Below are 16,683 nucleotides of genomic sequence, written 5' to 3'. Positions count from 1 at the left end.
TATGAATGTGAATGTGTGAATGTGACCTATTAGGTATATTATATGTCACATCCATAACGCTGGAATTGCCCAGTTTATGCAGGCCTATATTCTAACCTTACATAATGTTAACTTCACCAGTTTTATTATTGGAACAATAAATGATATGTATTCATGTATATAAATCATATCTATTATATTGTAGCTATACATGATAGATGCTGGCACATAGGCTGAGGACGATTTTTTATTTTTACAATTATTTTCATTTAAGGAGTTTCTGTGTTTTTAAACCCTTTCTTGATTTTATTTATCTTTTTCATAATTTTCGTTCTAACCTATTCATAAACATTCAGAATTTGTTGAGCAAATATTATTTATGAGTTCTGATCATTGGGATAAAATGAACTTGCAACAAACTTCTACCACATAGAATTACAAAGCTTTTCAAACAAACACACACACACACACACACACACACGCACGCACACACACACACACACACACACACACACGCACGCACGCACACGCACACGCACACACACACACACACGCACACACACGCACACACACACGCACGCACACACGCACACAAAATAAGTAAATAAATAAATATATATACTTTTTTCCATTAAAACAGGTGATGTCTGTGTTTTGCTAGTGCAGCTATTGTCACTTCCCAGAGCCCTGACAATAACAACTTACCTTCCAGGAAAGACACATATAGTCGTCTCCACAAAGTGCTTACAGCAAATGAACACCACTCTTCTGTTTCACCCTCCTGCATTCAAAACCCTATTGGACAGAGGTAAATCCACACGTCTCCTCTCCTTTGGATGGGTTTCAGGTGGGACCACCAACAGACTGTATGTTGTTTTAGGCTTGTTTCTTGTCTCTCTGTCTAGTTCTTGCAGAGTTGACCATTTCTATGGGGGAGCTAAAATACAGTGGCTCTATTTTTAAGCTTGATTATATTTGGTGAGTGGCAACAGATGCTTCAAGCATAGTTGAACTTTGCTTTGCAGAGCGGGAGTTCTGGATTCCAGGGTCAGCGCTTGTTTATGTTGTAAAATCTTTAACCAACACCCTCAGCCAGAAGCCAAAATAGAGAGTGGACAGAATCAGAGATGGCATGAGGAGCCGTGTGTTTTATTATGCATGGACATAAATGACTTATACACACAGTGAACACATGGGATTTATGAGGTGTTCTTCAATCATGTGCCTGGGGAACTTTAGTGTACAAAGAGTAAACAACCATGATGTTGATATATTGATATGATATATTGAATTGTCGTTTTTTTTAGAAAATAGGGAAGGTATCCAGATGTTTTTTGTGTGCAGTACAAATGTTACTTAATATGTTACAAATGTTTTATGACGTATTTAGTATAACATATTAAATGCATTGATTTAACTCTTTACAAAAAGGTTAACCGCACGAAACATGCCAAGAACATATCTTAAATGATTATTTAATAATCGTATACTTTTACATTTACATTTAATCATTTAGCTGACGCTTTTATCCAAAGCGACTGTGGTACTAGATGTTTTGCTTTATACCTATTTGCAATACTTTAAAGATTGTAAAATTTATCGTCATTATTGATGATTATCGTCATTTTTAATGACTCTCCTGAGATTCACAATTTCACCTTACTGTGGTATCTTAATGTATTACACTAAAAACACTGTAATGCAATATAAAAAATGGAATAAATAAAATCAACATGTTGAAAATCAGTACAATAAATTCATGATATAATACATTACCATTTAAAATTTATCATAAATGTGCTCAATCATAATGAAATGAATGTAACAAATACAATAACATGTCAATGGTTTCTTTGATAAATATAATCTTTTATGCAAAAAAATCTTGGCATGCTTTGGGTAGTTTTTTAGACCAACCCAAACACCTTAATTTCATTAAAACCCAGAAAATATAGGTTTCATTGCATCAGTAGCCTAAATGTCCAGCGGGACCTTTTCTTGCACCAAGGTCCAAACTTTTATTACACAGTGAATGATTCTTATAAGCTTTTACCCTCTTATAAAAGGCAAAGTATGAACAGTTTGTGAAAATCATGCGAAATGCTTTAATACCAGATGTTATTATCATTAAGATCAGATTTTCTAGGCCTGGAGAACAGGAAGATGACACAAAATGTTTAGCTTTATCAGAGCACAGAACATTCTCCAGCTTTTCTCTCCCTCCAAACCATCCGTGTATCATATTTTTACCCTGAGCTATACTGTCTTTGTCCGGTGAGTAAAGTGTGATGCGTCTGGATTTAGGATGTCAGTCTGGAGGTTTGGAAAAATTCCAGGGAGAAGTGTGGAATGTCTGAGAATTCAGACACCTGACATCTAGACGATTTAAAAAACCCAATCAACACATTCCCACAGTAAAGATCTTTTTGATTTCCCCCTGGTGTTCCGACGGCAATCAGATTTAATGGAGACGGCTGCTTAGTTAGTCCTGAGATATTTCTGCTGCGAAAAGGATTCTTTACAAGTATCCTTCTTTCTTATGGTGTTATGAAATCATACAGCCAGACTGGAAGTACACAACTTTATTTTCTTTATTTTCCAAAAAGACATCAAATATACATATATAAACTCATTCTTTAAACAATTATCTACAAAAGTGGTTGAAATTACAATATGTTTGATTTACCAGTGAAAACGTCACTGTATACGACCATTCACATGATTGCTAAATGTGTGTGTGTGGGTGTGCGCATATGTGTATTGTATGTTTCAGTCTCCTCTCAGCTGCTCCATGTCAGTCTGAACCCAGATGGAAGAACAGCAGACTGGGCAGAAAACTGCAGGAACACAAGATTTGATGAAGCCCTGAAAGGAGCAATATTCGTCTCCTGCAGAAGAACAAAAAAACAAATCATCATTCTGTAGTTATTATACGAGTTCATGGTTCATTGCAAAATCACAGAGGTGTTTCCATTCATAACACCTCAGCAACCGCATAGCAATGCCATATCAACCTTTATTGACAGCATTGAAATGTTTCATCTCACATACCGGTCCACAGTAAGGCCCAACAACGGGTGAATCCGCATCTGGTCCATCGTACAGCTTCAGGTAATTATTCTGACAGTCTCCTGGGTCATCAATGCTAATCTGGTTGAAAGTCACAGTCACAACTCTACCACTAGGGGCTCGTATTAACCACTCACAGGAAGTGCCGTTGGCATAGGTGCCAGGGTAGTTTGGACTGGCGAAAGAGCCGTGGTCTCCATATAACACACCACCACAACCTACAAGACAAATACAAAACTCACTAAATGCTTTCTGCAGACTGATTGAATTTCTTGTAACATTATAAAAAGTGTGCCCCTTACCCTGTTGAGAAGAAGTCCATGTGATCTCAAAGCCGTTTCGGGAAGTCATAAAGTCGGTCTTGAAATGCAGGAACAGCTGGTTGCTTCCCGGGAAGATGGGACTGGGCAGCGTGTTTCCACAGTACTTCCCTAACAGAGGCGACGTGGCAGTGCTGCCGTTTCTCACCTTAAGCGCAAGTCAGATATCAGAAATCCTCAAATTTCTTTAGTTTGATCAGCTGGTGTTTGGTCAACGCTCACCTCCAGGTAATCATAGTTGCAGGAAGGGTGACCCTCCACATCAAAACTGGCGAAGAATAGAGAGATGGAGCTGTTCTGAGGTGCCTGCAGTACGATGTTGCATTCAATATCATGAGGATATACTTCAGGCCAGCCGGGACTCTTCAGGTAGCCATTTTCCTGCTCGTACACTCTACTACAACCTACAGATATACAGACAAATACACACACTGACAATATAATCACACCAATAAGAAAAAAGCTGATTTGGGAAAGAAAGAACTCACCTGCCACCTGATATGTGAGACTGAATCCGTTGCCGGTCATGAAGGCATCTGATTTGAAAGTGATGTGCATGGTGCGGCTATAACTGTAGAAATCTGGTACGTGCGAGTCTATGCCACAAAATTTATGAGCCTGCCCATAATCACCCTAAAATAATGAAATCAAATTACAGATTTAGATAAATATTGACTAAATTATTCCCACTCCACCTATTATTGACTGCTTTAATTCCTGATTCATGTGAAGCTTGAATTATTATCTGAAAAGTTAAAAAAACATTGTGATTATTCTATTAAGATTTGTAAAATAAATAACATAAAATAATTGCCTGTATTATATGTACTTTTAGTAATACCAAAAATGCGTCTTTCACTGTTCTAGTCAACTCTGTTACCTTTGTAACTTATTATTCTTTTTATATGATTTATATATTTACTAAATATTTCATTATATTTTTTATAATACTTTATTTGTAATAAAATAAAAATGTAATTCACTAAATAGCCTTTTTGTAAGAGTTTCCTCAGACATGATGAATTTTAACTTGTGAGGTTTTGGGAGGCTGCGTCTCACCACTGGGAAGTCCTTAAATTCCAGAAAGTTGTTGGTGCAGCTCTGGCTGGACTGGAGCTGGAAATGCTGAATGGACACCTTCACGGCCTCCTGAGGAGGAGCATCCAGAACCCATCGGCACGAGGTAAAGGGGGGGTAAGGATTGGGATAGAACGGAGATGTGATGGTCTGAGCCGATTCTGTAGCATTGAATGTTCCTCCACAGAGTCCTAAACAGATGCTCTATTAGTATAACGTAACACACAGTATCCTTTTATAAAATCATCGTTTAGACACCATATTGACCAAACATTTCTTGAGAGAATGCTCAGTTTAAGGCAGTGGTTCTCAAACTGGGGCCGTGGCCTCCTGGGGGGCCCCAAGATGGTTCCAGGGGGCCACAGATTTTGTGGCATTTTAGAAATATAGATATTTATCATACATTTTGTGCAATCAAACATCAGAAAAACAACACCACCAACCAAAAGAATTGATTTTTTAGCATTGTTTAACTGAATATTTTCTTGGTTTAAATTAAAATTTTAAGTTTAAGATTATAAGTCTTTATTTGGGGGGCATAACGGGGGCCTTACAACAAAAAAGTTTGAGAACCACTGGTTTAAGGTATCTTACTGTCCAATGTCACATAAGTGGCGTTGAAGCCACGGCGTTGCACAACACCATCCGAGATGAAGTGCACAGTCAGGAAGTTACTGGTTGAGATGAAAGGGGCGGGTACTACAGATCCGCAGTATGTTCCAACCAGTGGATAGTTAGCACTGTCACCATCATAGATCTACGGATGGAAAGATATTTATGTGCAAGACGTCATTTGGTGCATTTTACATGCTTATATAACACAAGGCTGACATTACCTTAACATAGTCATATCTGCAGATGGTTCCAGATGGGCCTTCAAGCTCAAAAGAGGGGAAAGTAAGGTTAATTGCTTTATTTGCCTCCACAGCGATGGTCCACACACAGTCCATACGTGGCTCGTACTGTCCGTCCATGTTAATATCAGGAGAACCAAACATTCCGGTGGAGGATGTCAGGTAGCCACCGCAGCCCTGCTGAGGACCTTGAGAAGATGATAAAGGGGAGACAGAAATAGAGAGAGTGAGAATTCGGAAAATACACAAGAACTCAACATACCACCTGTAGGTGGCAGTAGAATCCACAAATTCATGCTTCTTAAATCATGCTGACCAATGATGTGAGGTCATCGAGTGTCTAAATCAGATTTTTCTATACATTCTTAAATTTGATTCTTAAAGACCTCATGACTGAGGTTTTCTGAACGGCAGAGGAAAAACATTGAACATAAAATTATAAAAATGTCAATAAAGTACTTTGAAGCTGAACAAAAAATCGTGTTTGAATTATTTTATCGCGTTTGAACCATTTGATCAAGTTCTAACTATACGTTTATCAATTTTATGGCAGAACAATTGAAAGGAGAATACAGAATTAGAAATCTCCTTTTCTTTCTTCTTCAACAACACCGGTCCATTATGTCTTTTTGTCCGAACAAGTTCCATTGTTGTGAAAGAACAACAGGGATGCTTGTAAGACTGGGCGGTTCTCTCTCACCCCCCATACACGTGCTACAAAACACTTTACAATTCCGTTCTTAGCGAGCCTGGTCATCTTGAAGTCACTGGTGCATCAGATGCTTTAAAACACAAAGCTTTTACAAAGAATGCCGTTTATGACCCATGAACACTTTGTTTAGTCGTCAAAGAGATCTTTGTCTTCCTGACTGACTGTACAATCATTCCCACATTCTTTAATTCGGTTCCAGTAAGAAGCACTAATGAACAAATTTAACAGCGCAGATTTGATCTGCAACAGGTCAGATACTGTCTTTTGTTACTGAGAGGATGGTGAAACCCCACCTAAAGTCTCACTGTACGTTGCTCTCCAACCCTCCGCCGTGATGGACGCGTCTGTGACGAACTCGAGAAACATCTGATTGGACGAGGACCTGAGGTTCGGCGGAAGCTGCTGCCCGCAGAATTTCCCCATCAGTGGCGCAAGAGTGTTTTCTCCATCATACACAGCCACATAATCATAGCGACAGTTCGAGGAGGCCTCAAGACTGAAAGTGTTGAATCTATAGGATGGAAAAGCATCGTCAGTGAACTTTATTACAATTAAAAGCATTGCAGCCATGCCGAAAAATCTGGTTCTTTAGAAAGAGAAGACCACTAATGGTAGAGGGGGATTCTTTAAGAGAAAGTCTCTAGGGACGGATGATGAAAGAATGGCTTGCTGCCCGTCAGTGACACATTTAAGTGGGATTAACTACACAAAAGCAAAGCCGGATGATCAATACTAGCATGCCTTTCTCTTCTCAGCATCTGTCTCTTTGTTAGAACACAGCTGGCATTATGAAAGAATCGTGCCAGTGTTGCTGCTCTGATTTGGTTTCTGTGTCATCATTTATTCCCCCTCATGTCATTTCAAACCTGTATGACTTTCTTCTGCACAACACAAAGAAGATATTTTGAAGAATGACTTGATATTGACTTTTTGACTTCTATTGTATGGACACAAAACACATTTCTCAAAAAAAATCTTCCTTTTGTGTTCCAAAGAAGTTCGAGTTATATACAGGGTTTGAATGACATACGGATGAATAAATGACAGATTTTTTTATTTTTGGGTGAATTATGCCTTTAAGTCTATGTCTGTTCTTTATGCCAAAACTGAAAAAAGTTTAAAAGAGAAAGAGCGTCAAGTCATTATTAAGTGGAAAAAAAACTCACTTGAGGTCAATGACACGGTTGTTCCTGACATATATGTGATATGTGCAGTTGATGTTGTGAAGGTAGTTGATGATAGAATGCGCTGGACTGCTGATTGTCCCGGCCGTTGTATTAAACACGCCACCACATGCTGTTAAAATCACAAACAGACAAAAATCTAATTGAATTCTATTGTCACTGAACTGAAGTTTACAGTTACTGTGAATGAGTTTGTCTGTGAATGTTACAGTGGAATCTGCGATAGAATTCTAATGTACATTTGCATATTCTCTCAAATCCCCTCATATTGTCTGAAAAGTGCAGTGCCCTCCCATTCCTGTCGTTCTTTTCATTCCACCATTCTGGGCACAGTGAATCAAACCTGCATTACTGCTGTGGTAAACAACCCAAGCAGCACGTACTTGCATTCAAGCCACACCCACACCGGCATTTTCACATCTAAATCACATCCACAACAGCACACACCTACATTCAAAACCATAACAGCATGTTAACATCCAAGCCACACCCACATGAGCATACAGTACACCCACATCACAGCCACACCAGCATGTGCCAACATCCAACCACACCCACATCATAGCCAAAGCCACACCCACACCAGCATGTTAATATCCAAGACACACCCAGAGCAGCATATACCAACATCCAAGACACACCCACAACAGCATATACCAACATCTAAGCCTAAACCACACCACCACCAGCGTTAATAATATCCAAATCACACCCATAACAGCACAGACCTACATTAAAGCCACACCCACAAAAGCATCATAACATCCAAACCACACCCACAACACCACGCTCCTATGTCCAAAATCACACCCACACCAGAATGTTAACATATAGGCCACATCCACACCAACATTTAACCCACACCAGCCTACAGTACACCATCATCCAAGCCACACCCACAACAGCATATTAACATCCAAACCACACCCACACGAGCACAAGTCAACACCCAAAACACACAACCCATGCACACATCCAAGCCACACCCAAAACCGCATACAGGCATATCAAAGCCATGCCAAAAGCAGCATACACCACCATTCAAGCACCACCAGCACATTTCTACATATAAACCTCTCTCACACATCAAAGACACACGTCAGCAGGTCTATTTGTTCTGTTGGGATTTTTAGTATAGCACATATAATCCTACTATACTGTACATTAAACGTTGTGTGGTTGGTGCTTACGCATGGTTCTGTATTCAGCCAGGAAGCCATTGTCATTGATTATGCTGTCAGAGTAGAAGTTGAGAAGCATTGGCCCAAAGGTGGAGAAGACGCCTGGGATGGTATTTCCACACAGAGTAGCCAGTGGGACACTATTGACGGAGGTGCCACTGTAGATCTTCACACCATCATAGACACATGTGGAGTGTGCTAGAGATGAAAAAAGCCATGATAATCCAGCTCTTCCTCAACAGATGCATTGTGTCATGATTTTTTTAAGCAAGTGCATACCTTCCAACTGAAACGTTTTAAACGTGAGGACAACTACGTTCTGGCCTCCAGCATCGATGATGTAATTACAATTGGACCCATCTGGGTAGTGGTCTGGGTAGTTTGGAGACACCACACGGCCAACTGTGCTGGTAAAATTGGCTCCACATCCTAAAAGCAAAAGAGAAAATCATTAGAATATCTGTAAGAACTTGAAGAGCAGAGGAAAGATATGATAAACAATACACCCATGTGATACACACTAGTGTAGAATGAGGCAGAAAATCCTTTGCCAGCAGTTCCTGTGGACTGGAAGCGAGCCTTTATAACATTTCGAGGTGCAGTGACTACAGCAGGGGCTGTTGAGCCACAACCAGTGACCAAGAGGTTCTCATCGTTCTCTACGGTGTTGGACCAAACCTGTCAGACATGCACGGATAGAATACAATGTCAACCCAAACACACAAAATAACATCACTAAATCAAATTAACCTAAAATTTTCAATGAAATGAGAACATGTTTACCTTGATGAAACTGTTTTGACACTGTTCACTTGAGTCTGGGATTTGGAAGTCACCGTCAAAGCCCATTTCCAGATGGTTTCCATCATGGGCTATGATGGTCCAGGAACATTGAGTATTGGTTGGGAAATTCTGTGGATAATTTGGAGATTTGAAGGTGCCTGTATCGGCATGGATGATTCCTCCACAACCTGAGGATGAAAAAAAATTCAGGAAAAGAAATCAATCAATTATACCCACAAGCAAGCATCTTCTACTTTATCTTATTTTATCGAAACATTCCATCTCAACTATATTCAACCCCTTCGCACGATTAATGCAGATAAGACATTCCTTACAAAAAAGAAATGTATTCAAGTGTGCAATTAGTATACTTCTTTTAAACTAAAAATAAGAAAATATACTTGAAATAAACATCCTTTTTTGACATTCTGTTAACTAGGGCAAACTCTAACCTAACCCCTATGAGACAGAGGTGACTACTTAAGTTCCTAACCCCAAAATGTGACCCTAAAATCTGATTTCTTAACAAGAATATTGTAGCAGGGCCAACACAGATGCTATTTCAAGTACTTATCCTAGATAGCAAAGTCGCATTGTGCGTACCTGAAGAGTCCGTTGACCAGCTGGCAATAAATCCTCCTTTGGACACGACATGATCAGCAAGAAACACCAGAGCTAACTTGTTGGAGCCTGACTGAATTGTTCCAGGAGAGTTATTTCCACAATATTGACCAATCATGGGAGCTCCAGGTGAGCCTCCATTGAAGATTGTCACAGAATCCCACCCACATTGACTGTGCTGCTCCACTTCAAAGTATGTGAAAGTGAGCTAGACAAGAAAACTTGTTAGAAGAGTATAAAGGGAACCGAAACGCACACCTTAGAATATAAAAGGCACTTACAGTGATAGTGTGGCCCTCTGGAGCCTCAAGAAGCCAAGCACAGCGACTCGGACTGGGGTACTGGTTGGGATATCCAGGGCTGGAAATGACACCTCCTTCTCCACTCTGTAAACCTCCACACTCTGTGAAAAATCAGCTTGCTAATGTAGACATTTTTTTAAGATTCTTGTGTTTAAGTGGCTCTTAATGATCAATATTACCTGAAAAGTGATATGTGACTTTAAAGCCCAAGTCAACTTCAGCCTCATCCGATCGGAAGTGAACCCAAAGGCCAGGGGTAAACACCACTATGGGGATTGTAGGTGCAATTTGACCACAGAAGCGTGCCAAGAGCTCTCCATTCATATCATCTGCACGAGAAGAACAAACGTGACAGCCATGAATAGATATCCACTGTCAAATTTAATCAAACTGATTCCACAAAAGCCCCAAAAATGCTGTTGTTAATGCAATGATACATAGTGAGCTTCAGGAGAACATGAAGGTAATACTATAAACCCCACCCATTCTGAACTCCAAGTAGTCCCACTCGCAGGTTTGGTGATGTTCTAGGTGTAGTTCATCTTTAAACAACACAATGGATGAATTCACATGCTGTGGGTTCTGGATCAGCCATTCGCAGTTCAATCTGTCGCTGTAGTTTCCATTTCCAAACTCCGGGGACGTGAAGTTGCCAGGTTCACTAAGTATCCCACCACACACTACAAAAAAGCAGGGATTCACCAATTAAATCAAGACTCAAAATAGTCAACATGATCATTGAGTGTCTTAAGTTTACTCAAGTTCTCACCTGCTTCCTCCTCCGAGGAGTAATCCGCTGTGAATCCACCATTAGACACCGATGCGTCTGTGGCGAAAATGACGGTCATAGTATTCCCAGAAGATTTGATTTGAGTACCAGCAGGCACTGTGCCACATAAACGGTCCAATCGAGGAGCATTAGGTACCAGACCATTTTGGACCTATCAGCCAACGAGTCAAAAGCTTTGATTCACGCATACATACTAATGTAATAGCCTTCAATCGAAGTGTACATTTTGAACAGTCTGATTGGCTGGTGCCAGGAGTATCATTGACCTCACCTCCACAAAATCATACAAGCAGGTATTGTGGTCCTCCAGCCTTAAGTCATTGATGGTAAGAGTGACCCTACGACCTTGAGGAACAGCGATTCTCCAGCGACATACTCGGCTGTGGGGGTACAGATTTGGGTAGTTGGGAGATGAAATGGTCCCGAATGGTGTGTTCAGTTCCCCTCCGCACTCTACAAAGAGGAACAATATCATCACGTTACTCATGGAACCACAAGAGTACACCACCCCAACCAGACCTTTTAGAAAGAAATGGCACTTGCCTTCAACACTGGCTTCAAACGATAAGCTGAACCCTGCTGCATTTCCACTGCCATCACTGACAAACCTCACATAGGCAAAACTGTCTCCAGTATCCATTGATGTTGGAAGGCTGTTCCCACAGTGTCTCCCCAAAAGACGACCTACCAAGGGAATGCTTTGGTCAATGACCTGCATAACCAAACAACTTGAGGTATTTTGTGCAGGGAAAACACGAACCTGAGGCATTGTATTCACGGATTTCTACATAGTCATTAGTGCAGTCAGGGGAGCTTTGCAGGTCAAGAGCAGTGTATGTCAGGGTCAGATAGTGTCCAGTGGGACCCTCCAGGTACCATTCGCAGTTCGAGTTGTCTGGATAGTTTGAGTCTGGGTAACCTGGACTTTTGAGCGTTCCACTCTGACCAATGTAAGTGCCGCCACAAGTAGCTGAGTTGGAAAAGAAAACATTTTAAGCCTTTAGGACAATAACAATAAAAACAAGTTAGGGCTATGTATAGTTTGGACATTTGGATTACCAATGGAATACTTGGCTTTGAAACCGATATGTGTGACGCTGGTATCGGTTCGGAATCGGATATACATGGTGTTGCCTGTTGAATGCTGGGTAGATGGCCGGGTGTTGCCACAAAGCCTGCCAATCAAATCGGCATCCGATGTGGGACCAGTACGAAGCTCGATGTAGTCATAAAGACATCTATGAGAGAGGTTAAAGATATATTACATTGTTTAGATGTTAGATATTTAGATAGAATAGAATTAGATTTCTAGAAATATATTCTAATAAAGTTCTATTCTGTTCATTATTTAGATGTAGGGATGCTTGATTGTGACAATTATTTTATTAATAAATATTTCATCATTATTGGCCATATTAATTGGCTAATATTGAGATCACTATTTTTTACAGGATTGACTTGGAAAACCATATATTTATGATAATAACCAAACATAATAGATGTATACAATAAAAAAGTGTATTTATTAAACTATGTATTTATTATAAATAAATTAAATACAAAATTACATAGATGTATATAATAAATAAGTGTATTTATTAAACCATTTATTTATTAAAAATAAAATAAAATAGATCTATATAATAAATAAATGTGAAAAATAGATAAATAAATTATAAATGCACCCATTTTAATTAAATAATAATAAAAACAATACAATAATAAACAATAAAATATTTTTTTTAAATTAAAAGATTAAAAAATGAAATTAGATTTTCAGTTACTGAAAATGTCTACACATACTTTGACTATTTTGGAAAGATATATTCAAAATGTATTACTAAACATTGTATAGGAACGAAATCCACCGTGGATTTATAACACAAAAAGAAATAAGACAATCTTTACAAAACGGAATGTGGCAGAATAATTGTTTTACCAGGATTATTTAGTTTCAATAATCGTTGGAAGCCAAATTTGAAATTTAATTACGATGAATTGTATATGTACCAATAACAAGCATTTGACTGTTCTAAATACTGTATATATGAAACATACCCAGAATGAGGCTCAATGTAGAAATCACCCTCAAAGTCGAGTTGTACGGCCTCTCCATTGGGAACTTTGATTATCCACACACAGTCAATATTTTGGGGGTAGTTTGATGGATAGTTAGGAGATGTGATGTACCCTGGTGGGTCTCCATCGTTCAGCTCAATGAGACCACCGCAAGCTGGAAAAAAAGCATTCAGATTTAATACTCTTTTATTCACCGCTAAACATTGAAACTAATTGTAAATGAAACGTCAATTGCGCAACATACACCCTGAATTTTCTCAAGCAGCTATTCTTTTGTCTTGTTTATGAATGTTATAAGAGTATTTTGTATGCATAATAATCAAGAATTCACCTGAGCTATGGGCTTCAAATACAAGTTTGAATCCACTGGCCTCATTGGAGTCATCTGAGACAAAATGGGCAAACATGCTGTTGTCTGTGGTTTGAAGTGTAGATGGAGGACTGGTTCCACAGAGACGTCCTGACAGACTTGGTGAGTTGCCATCAGGTCCATTTCGTAACTAATACAAAATGATCACTTTAATATGTTTCCTCAAACACAAAAAAGATACTTTGCATGATATAAGAGTGCTTTCCGCTCTCCATATCATGACGTCCCCTATATTCTCTCACCTCCAAGTAGTCACCAGAACTGCACTGCGTGCCAAATCCTTGTATCTGGAAAGGGTTTTCAAAGTTTACGGACAATCTGAACCCTGGAGTGACCATGAATTGCCAAACGCAATTTAGGTTGGGCTTGTAATTCTGTGGATACTGAGGAGAACTCAAAACTCCTCTGTCCGTATGGATGAAACCTCCACAACCTGATTGAGAAGTCGAGAAAAATAGCTCATCCTCAAAGTGATTATTTGCATTATTGCATAATAGGATTTTAATATTTGTGATGGTTCGTGGATTTTCTATTCACCTTTGGAAAAGGAAGCATTGAAGCCTCCTCTATTAATGCTGCCATCGGAGGTAAATCGGAGGAACATGGCGTCGCCAGTCGTGTGGAGAGAACCAGGCAGCTGCCGCCCGCAAAGGGTTGCGATCAGTGGAGATAAATTGGTTTCACCTTATAAAACAACCCATCCCAGGGATTAAACCTTCATTGTAATTGATTTCAAATGGACTTTATATGGCAAAAAGCCTACCGTCTCTGATGACCAGGCTGTCGTGAAGACACGAAACCTCATCTTCAATGTCCAAAGACAACAGATTAAACTCCACAATGGAACTAGGAGACCTGATTACCCATGAGCACTCAAGGTTAGGTTGATATGGCTCAGGCCATCCAGGAGAGAAGAGGAAACTGGGTATGTCTCCTGTCATCAATGATCCACCACATGCTCCTGGAAAGAATAGACAATGGAGACCATTGGGAAATTTCATTTGAACAAGAGCCTTGAGAGTTCTTTTCATTCGGTGGTGAACTGACCTGGCTGTATCGTAGGCAAGGGACCCGAATGTTGTACGGCTGTCCACTCGATGAGAAAACCTTTCCCTCCGATCACATTATCAGATTTGAACTCAAGAGTCACAGTGCTGCCTGAACTTCTCAACGGGTTGGGCAGAGACAGGCCGCAAAACTCACCCATCATGTAGCCATGAATGTTCGGACCATCAAATATCTACAGAACAAGAGGAACACTGTGTTTCATAAATGCCTTTATATTAAATACCTGCTCATACTTGTTTTCAGGTCAACTGTAATTTCATGCACACCTTTAGCTTGTCATAATAGCAATTGGACAGGTCCTCAATGTCAATATCCAGAAACTGAATCTCCACATAAGAGTCGCCATTTACTGTGATGGTCCAGCGGTAGTCTGCGTTGTTTGGGTAGGTGCGTGGGTAAAGAGGGGAGGCGACCTGGCCTGAACTGCCAGTGATGTCATTTCCATACACTAAAAAGAGAAAATATTGAGACACATGCACCATATTTATTTGCACAGGTAAAATCATATGGATTTGGGTAATTTAATCCAGATAAAAACAGAGCAATCCATCTTTTAGACTCACAGTGAGAGAACACTGCTCTGAATCCAGCACCGCTCACTGAAGAGTCCGAGACAAACTTGATCCACAGCACGTGGCCAGTTATGGAGGTGTAGTTGGATGGAAGAGAGTCACCACAGAAGCGGCCAACCAGAGCACCAGTAGAGTGACCTTCACGAATCTCTAGGTAGTCATGACTGCAATCTGTGCTCTGCTGGAGCTGGAACATACTGCATACGATAATACAATTTAATATTTTTTGTGAATCCATTAGGGTGAGTTTGAAAGACCGAGCAAACATTCTGATTGGCTCACATGAAGGACAGTTGGAGGCGGTTCCCAGGGGAACTGGTCAAGGTCCACACACACTCCACATTAGGTGGATATGCATCTGGATAGTTTGGACTGTTGAAAGCACCTGATTCCATTAACAGATGTCCGCCACAGGCTGGGAAAAATGGGCAAATTTTTTTTCATTATTTAAAAAAAATTCTTATAAAAAAATTCTTTCAAAAAATAACAAAGCTTACCTGAGGTTGAGGCCATGTAGGTTGCCCTGAAACCTTTCTTAGATACCGTAGAGTCTGAAATGAAGTTTACCACCATGGCGTTGCTGAATGAAGAGACTGTATGTGGTAAGGCAGACCCGCAGTATCGACCTTGAAATATTCAGTGTTTTTAGATGTGAGATTGGTTATTTTGTAGTATGACATTCTCAAAAGTACAAAATGTATATAAACAGTTGTGGCCGAGTGATGCTTAAATTTGGAAAATTGACCTCACTTTTTATTCAAATATATTGGAACAACGTATAAAAAATGTATTCATGTTGCATAGTTGCAACTTGAAGGATAAACTGACGTTTAATTTGAGAAAAATTTAAGGAGGATTGGCAAAAAAATACACAACAAATGTAAAAATCTCATTGAGTCAAGGCCTAGGAGAGCGACAACAAAGTATTACAACACAAGGGGTTCAGCAAATATTAACAACAGATAAGGGTTGTAATGATATTTCATCGTGGCCAAAATAATTTACGGTAATGTGTGAATTCTTATTGCGATATTAATCAAAAAAATTTTTAAGAAATACATGATAACATCAGTGAAATTCAACTATAATTTTGCTTAGTTTGTGTTTTGTCTGTTTGGTTTGTAACCATTTTGACTCCTAATCAAAATTTTGAATGGGTGCAGAATAGTTTATGATATTATATATTATCGCGTAGAATTAACACGATAACGATAAACGTGGTTTATAATGTCACGGTTATTGCCATCAGCGGTTTATTGTGACACCCCTACAACTGATAAAACTGTAGTCAATGTATATTTGATTTCCTCTGAGCTTTTTGTTTTTTTCTTTGCATGTCTTGCATATTCAAATAAAAGCATATTTCCTGATATTGTACCATACACCTCATGTTTTGATGGTTTAAACAGACCCAAAGGAACATTAAAAGCAAGTATTCCACACATATCTTATTGTAACATCAATTTCGGCCACCGCTGTATGTTTACTCAAGAATAAGTCTTTGCAAGTATAAGTTCTGTTTATACCAACTGATGGGGAATCATAATTGTCTCCATCCAGGATCTCCACACGATCATGTGAGCAGTTTCCAGACACCATCTCCACCTCAAAGTCGGTGAAGGACAGAGTGACATGGTTGACTGAAAAACAACAAAAGCATCTGCATTTAAAGAAATACAAGGGAATCATTTTGAAAAAATATAAGATCATAATCGTTAACAA

General features: G+C 39.4%; 1 protein-coding gene across 1 annotated transcript in view; it reads right to left on the bottom strand.

The window, feature by feature from the left end:
- Window positions 1–2,562: 2,562 nt before the first annotated feature.
- cubn (cubilin (intrinsic factor-cobalamin receptor)) overlaps window positions 2,563–16,683 on the bottom strand; it is a 31,251-nt gene continuing 17,130 nt past the window's right edge. Inside the window, exons 33-66 of the mRNA XM_057322455.1 lie at window positions 16,488–16,601; window positions 15,459–15,587; window positions 15,244–15,376; window positions 14,953–15,158; window positions 14,656–14,837; window positions 14,369–14,561; window positions 14,085–14,282; window positions 13,859–14,005; window positions 13,564–13,754; window positions 13,283–13,451; window positions 12,931–13,105; window positions 11,932–12,110; window positions 11,633–11,842; window positions 11,416–11,556; window positions 11,144–11,325; window positions 10,852–11,023; window positions 10,565–10,762; window positions 10,262–10,411; window positions 10,062–10,183; window positions 9,763–9,988; window positions 9,160–9,347; window positions 8,898–9,054; window positions 8,656–8,805; window positions 8,386–8,574; window positions 7,178–7,307; window positions 6,305–6,522; window positions 5,282–5,487; window positions 5,040–5,202; window positions 4,428–4,636; window positions 3,857–4,001; window positions 3,591–3,772; window positions 3,351–3,516; window positions 3,031–3,266; window positions 2,563–2,867 (exon numbers count right to left, since the gene is read on the bottom strand). Coding sequence (XP_057178438.1) covers window positions 2,760–2,867; window positions 3,031–3,266; window positions 3,351–3,516; window positions 3,591–3,772; window positions 3,857–4,001; window positions 4,428–4,636; window positions 5,040–5,202; window positions 5,282–5,487; window positions 6,305–6,522; window positions 7,178–7,307; window positions 8,386–8,574; window positions 8,656–8,805; window positions 8,898–9,054; window positions 9,160–9,347; window positions 9,763–9,988; window positions 10,062–10,183; window positions 10,262–10,411; window positions 10,565–10,762; window positions 10,852–11,023; window positions 11,144–11,325; window positions 11,416–11,556; window positions 11,633–11,842; window positions 11,932–12,110; window positions 12,931–13,105; window positions 13,283–13,451; window positions 13,564–13,754; window positions 13,859–14,005; window positions 14,085–14,282; window positions 14,369–14,561; window positions 14,656–14,837; window positions 14,953–15,158; window positions 15,244–15,376; window positions 15,459–15,587; window positions 16,488–16,601 — 5,864 coding nt within the window. The 3' untranslated portion in view covers window positions 2,563–2,759. The remainder of the gene's footprint in view (window positions 2,868–3,030; window positions 3,267–3,350; window positions 3,517–3,590; window positions 3,773–3,856; window positions 4,002–4,427; window positions 4,637–5,039; window positions 5,203–5,281; window positions 5,488–6,304; window positions 6,523–7,177; window positions 7,308–8,385; window positions 8,575–8,655; window positions 8,806–8,897; window positions 9,055–9,159; window positions 9,348–9,762; window positions 9,989–10,061; window positions 10,184–10,261; window positions 10,412–10,564; window positions 10,763–10,851; window positions 11,024–11,143; window positions 11,326–11,415; window positions 11,557–11,632; window positions 11,843–11,931; window positions 12,111–12,930; window positions 13,106–13,282; window positions 13,452–13,563; window positions 13,755–13,858; window positions 14,006–14,084; window positions 14,283–14,368; window positions 14,562–14,655; window positions 14,838–14,952; window positions 15,159–15,243; window positions 15,377–15,458; window positions 15,588–16,487; window positions 16,602–16,683) is intronic.

Source organism: Triplophysa rosa, linkage group LG23 (genome assembly GCF_024868665.1).
Source record: "Triplophysa rosa linkage group LG23, Trosa_1v2, whole genome shotgun sequence".
Lineage (NCBI taxonomy): Eukaryota > Metazoa > Chordata > Actinopteri > Cypriniformes > Nemacheilidae > Triplophysa > Triplophysa rosa.
Note: the sequence above shows the minus strand (reverse complement) of the source record. Positions and strands in the feature narration are given on the sequence as shown.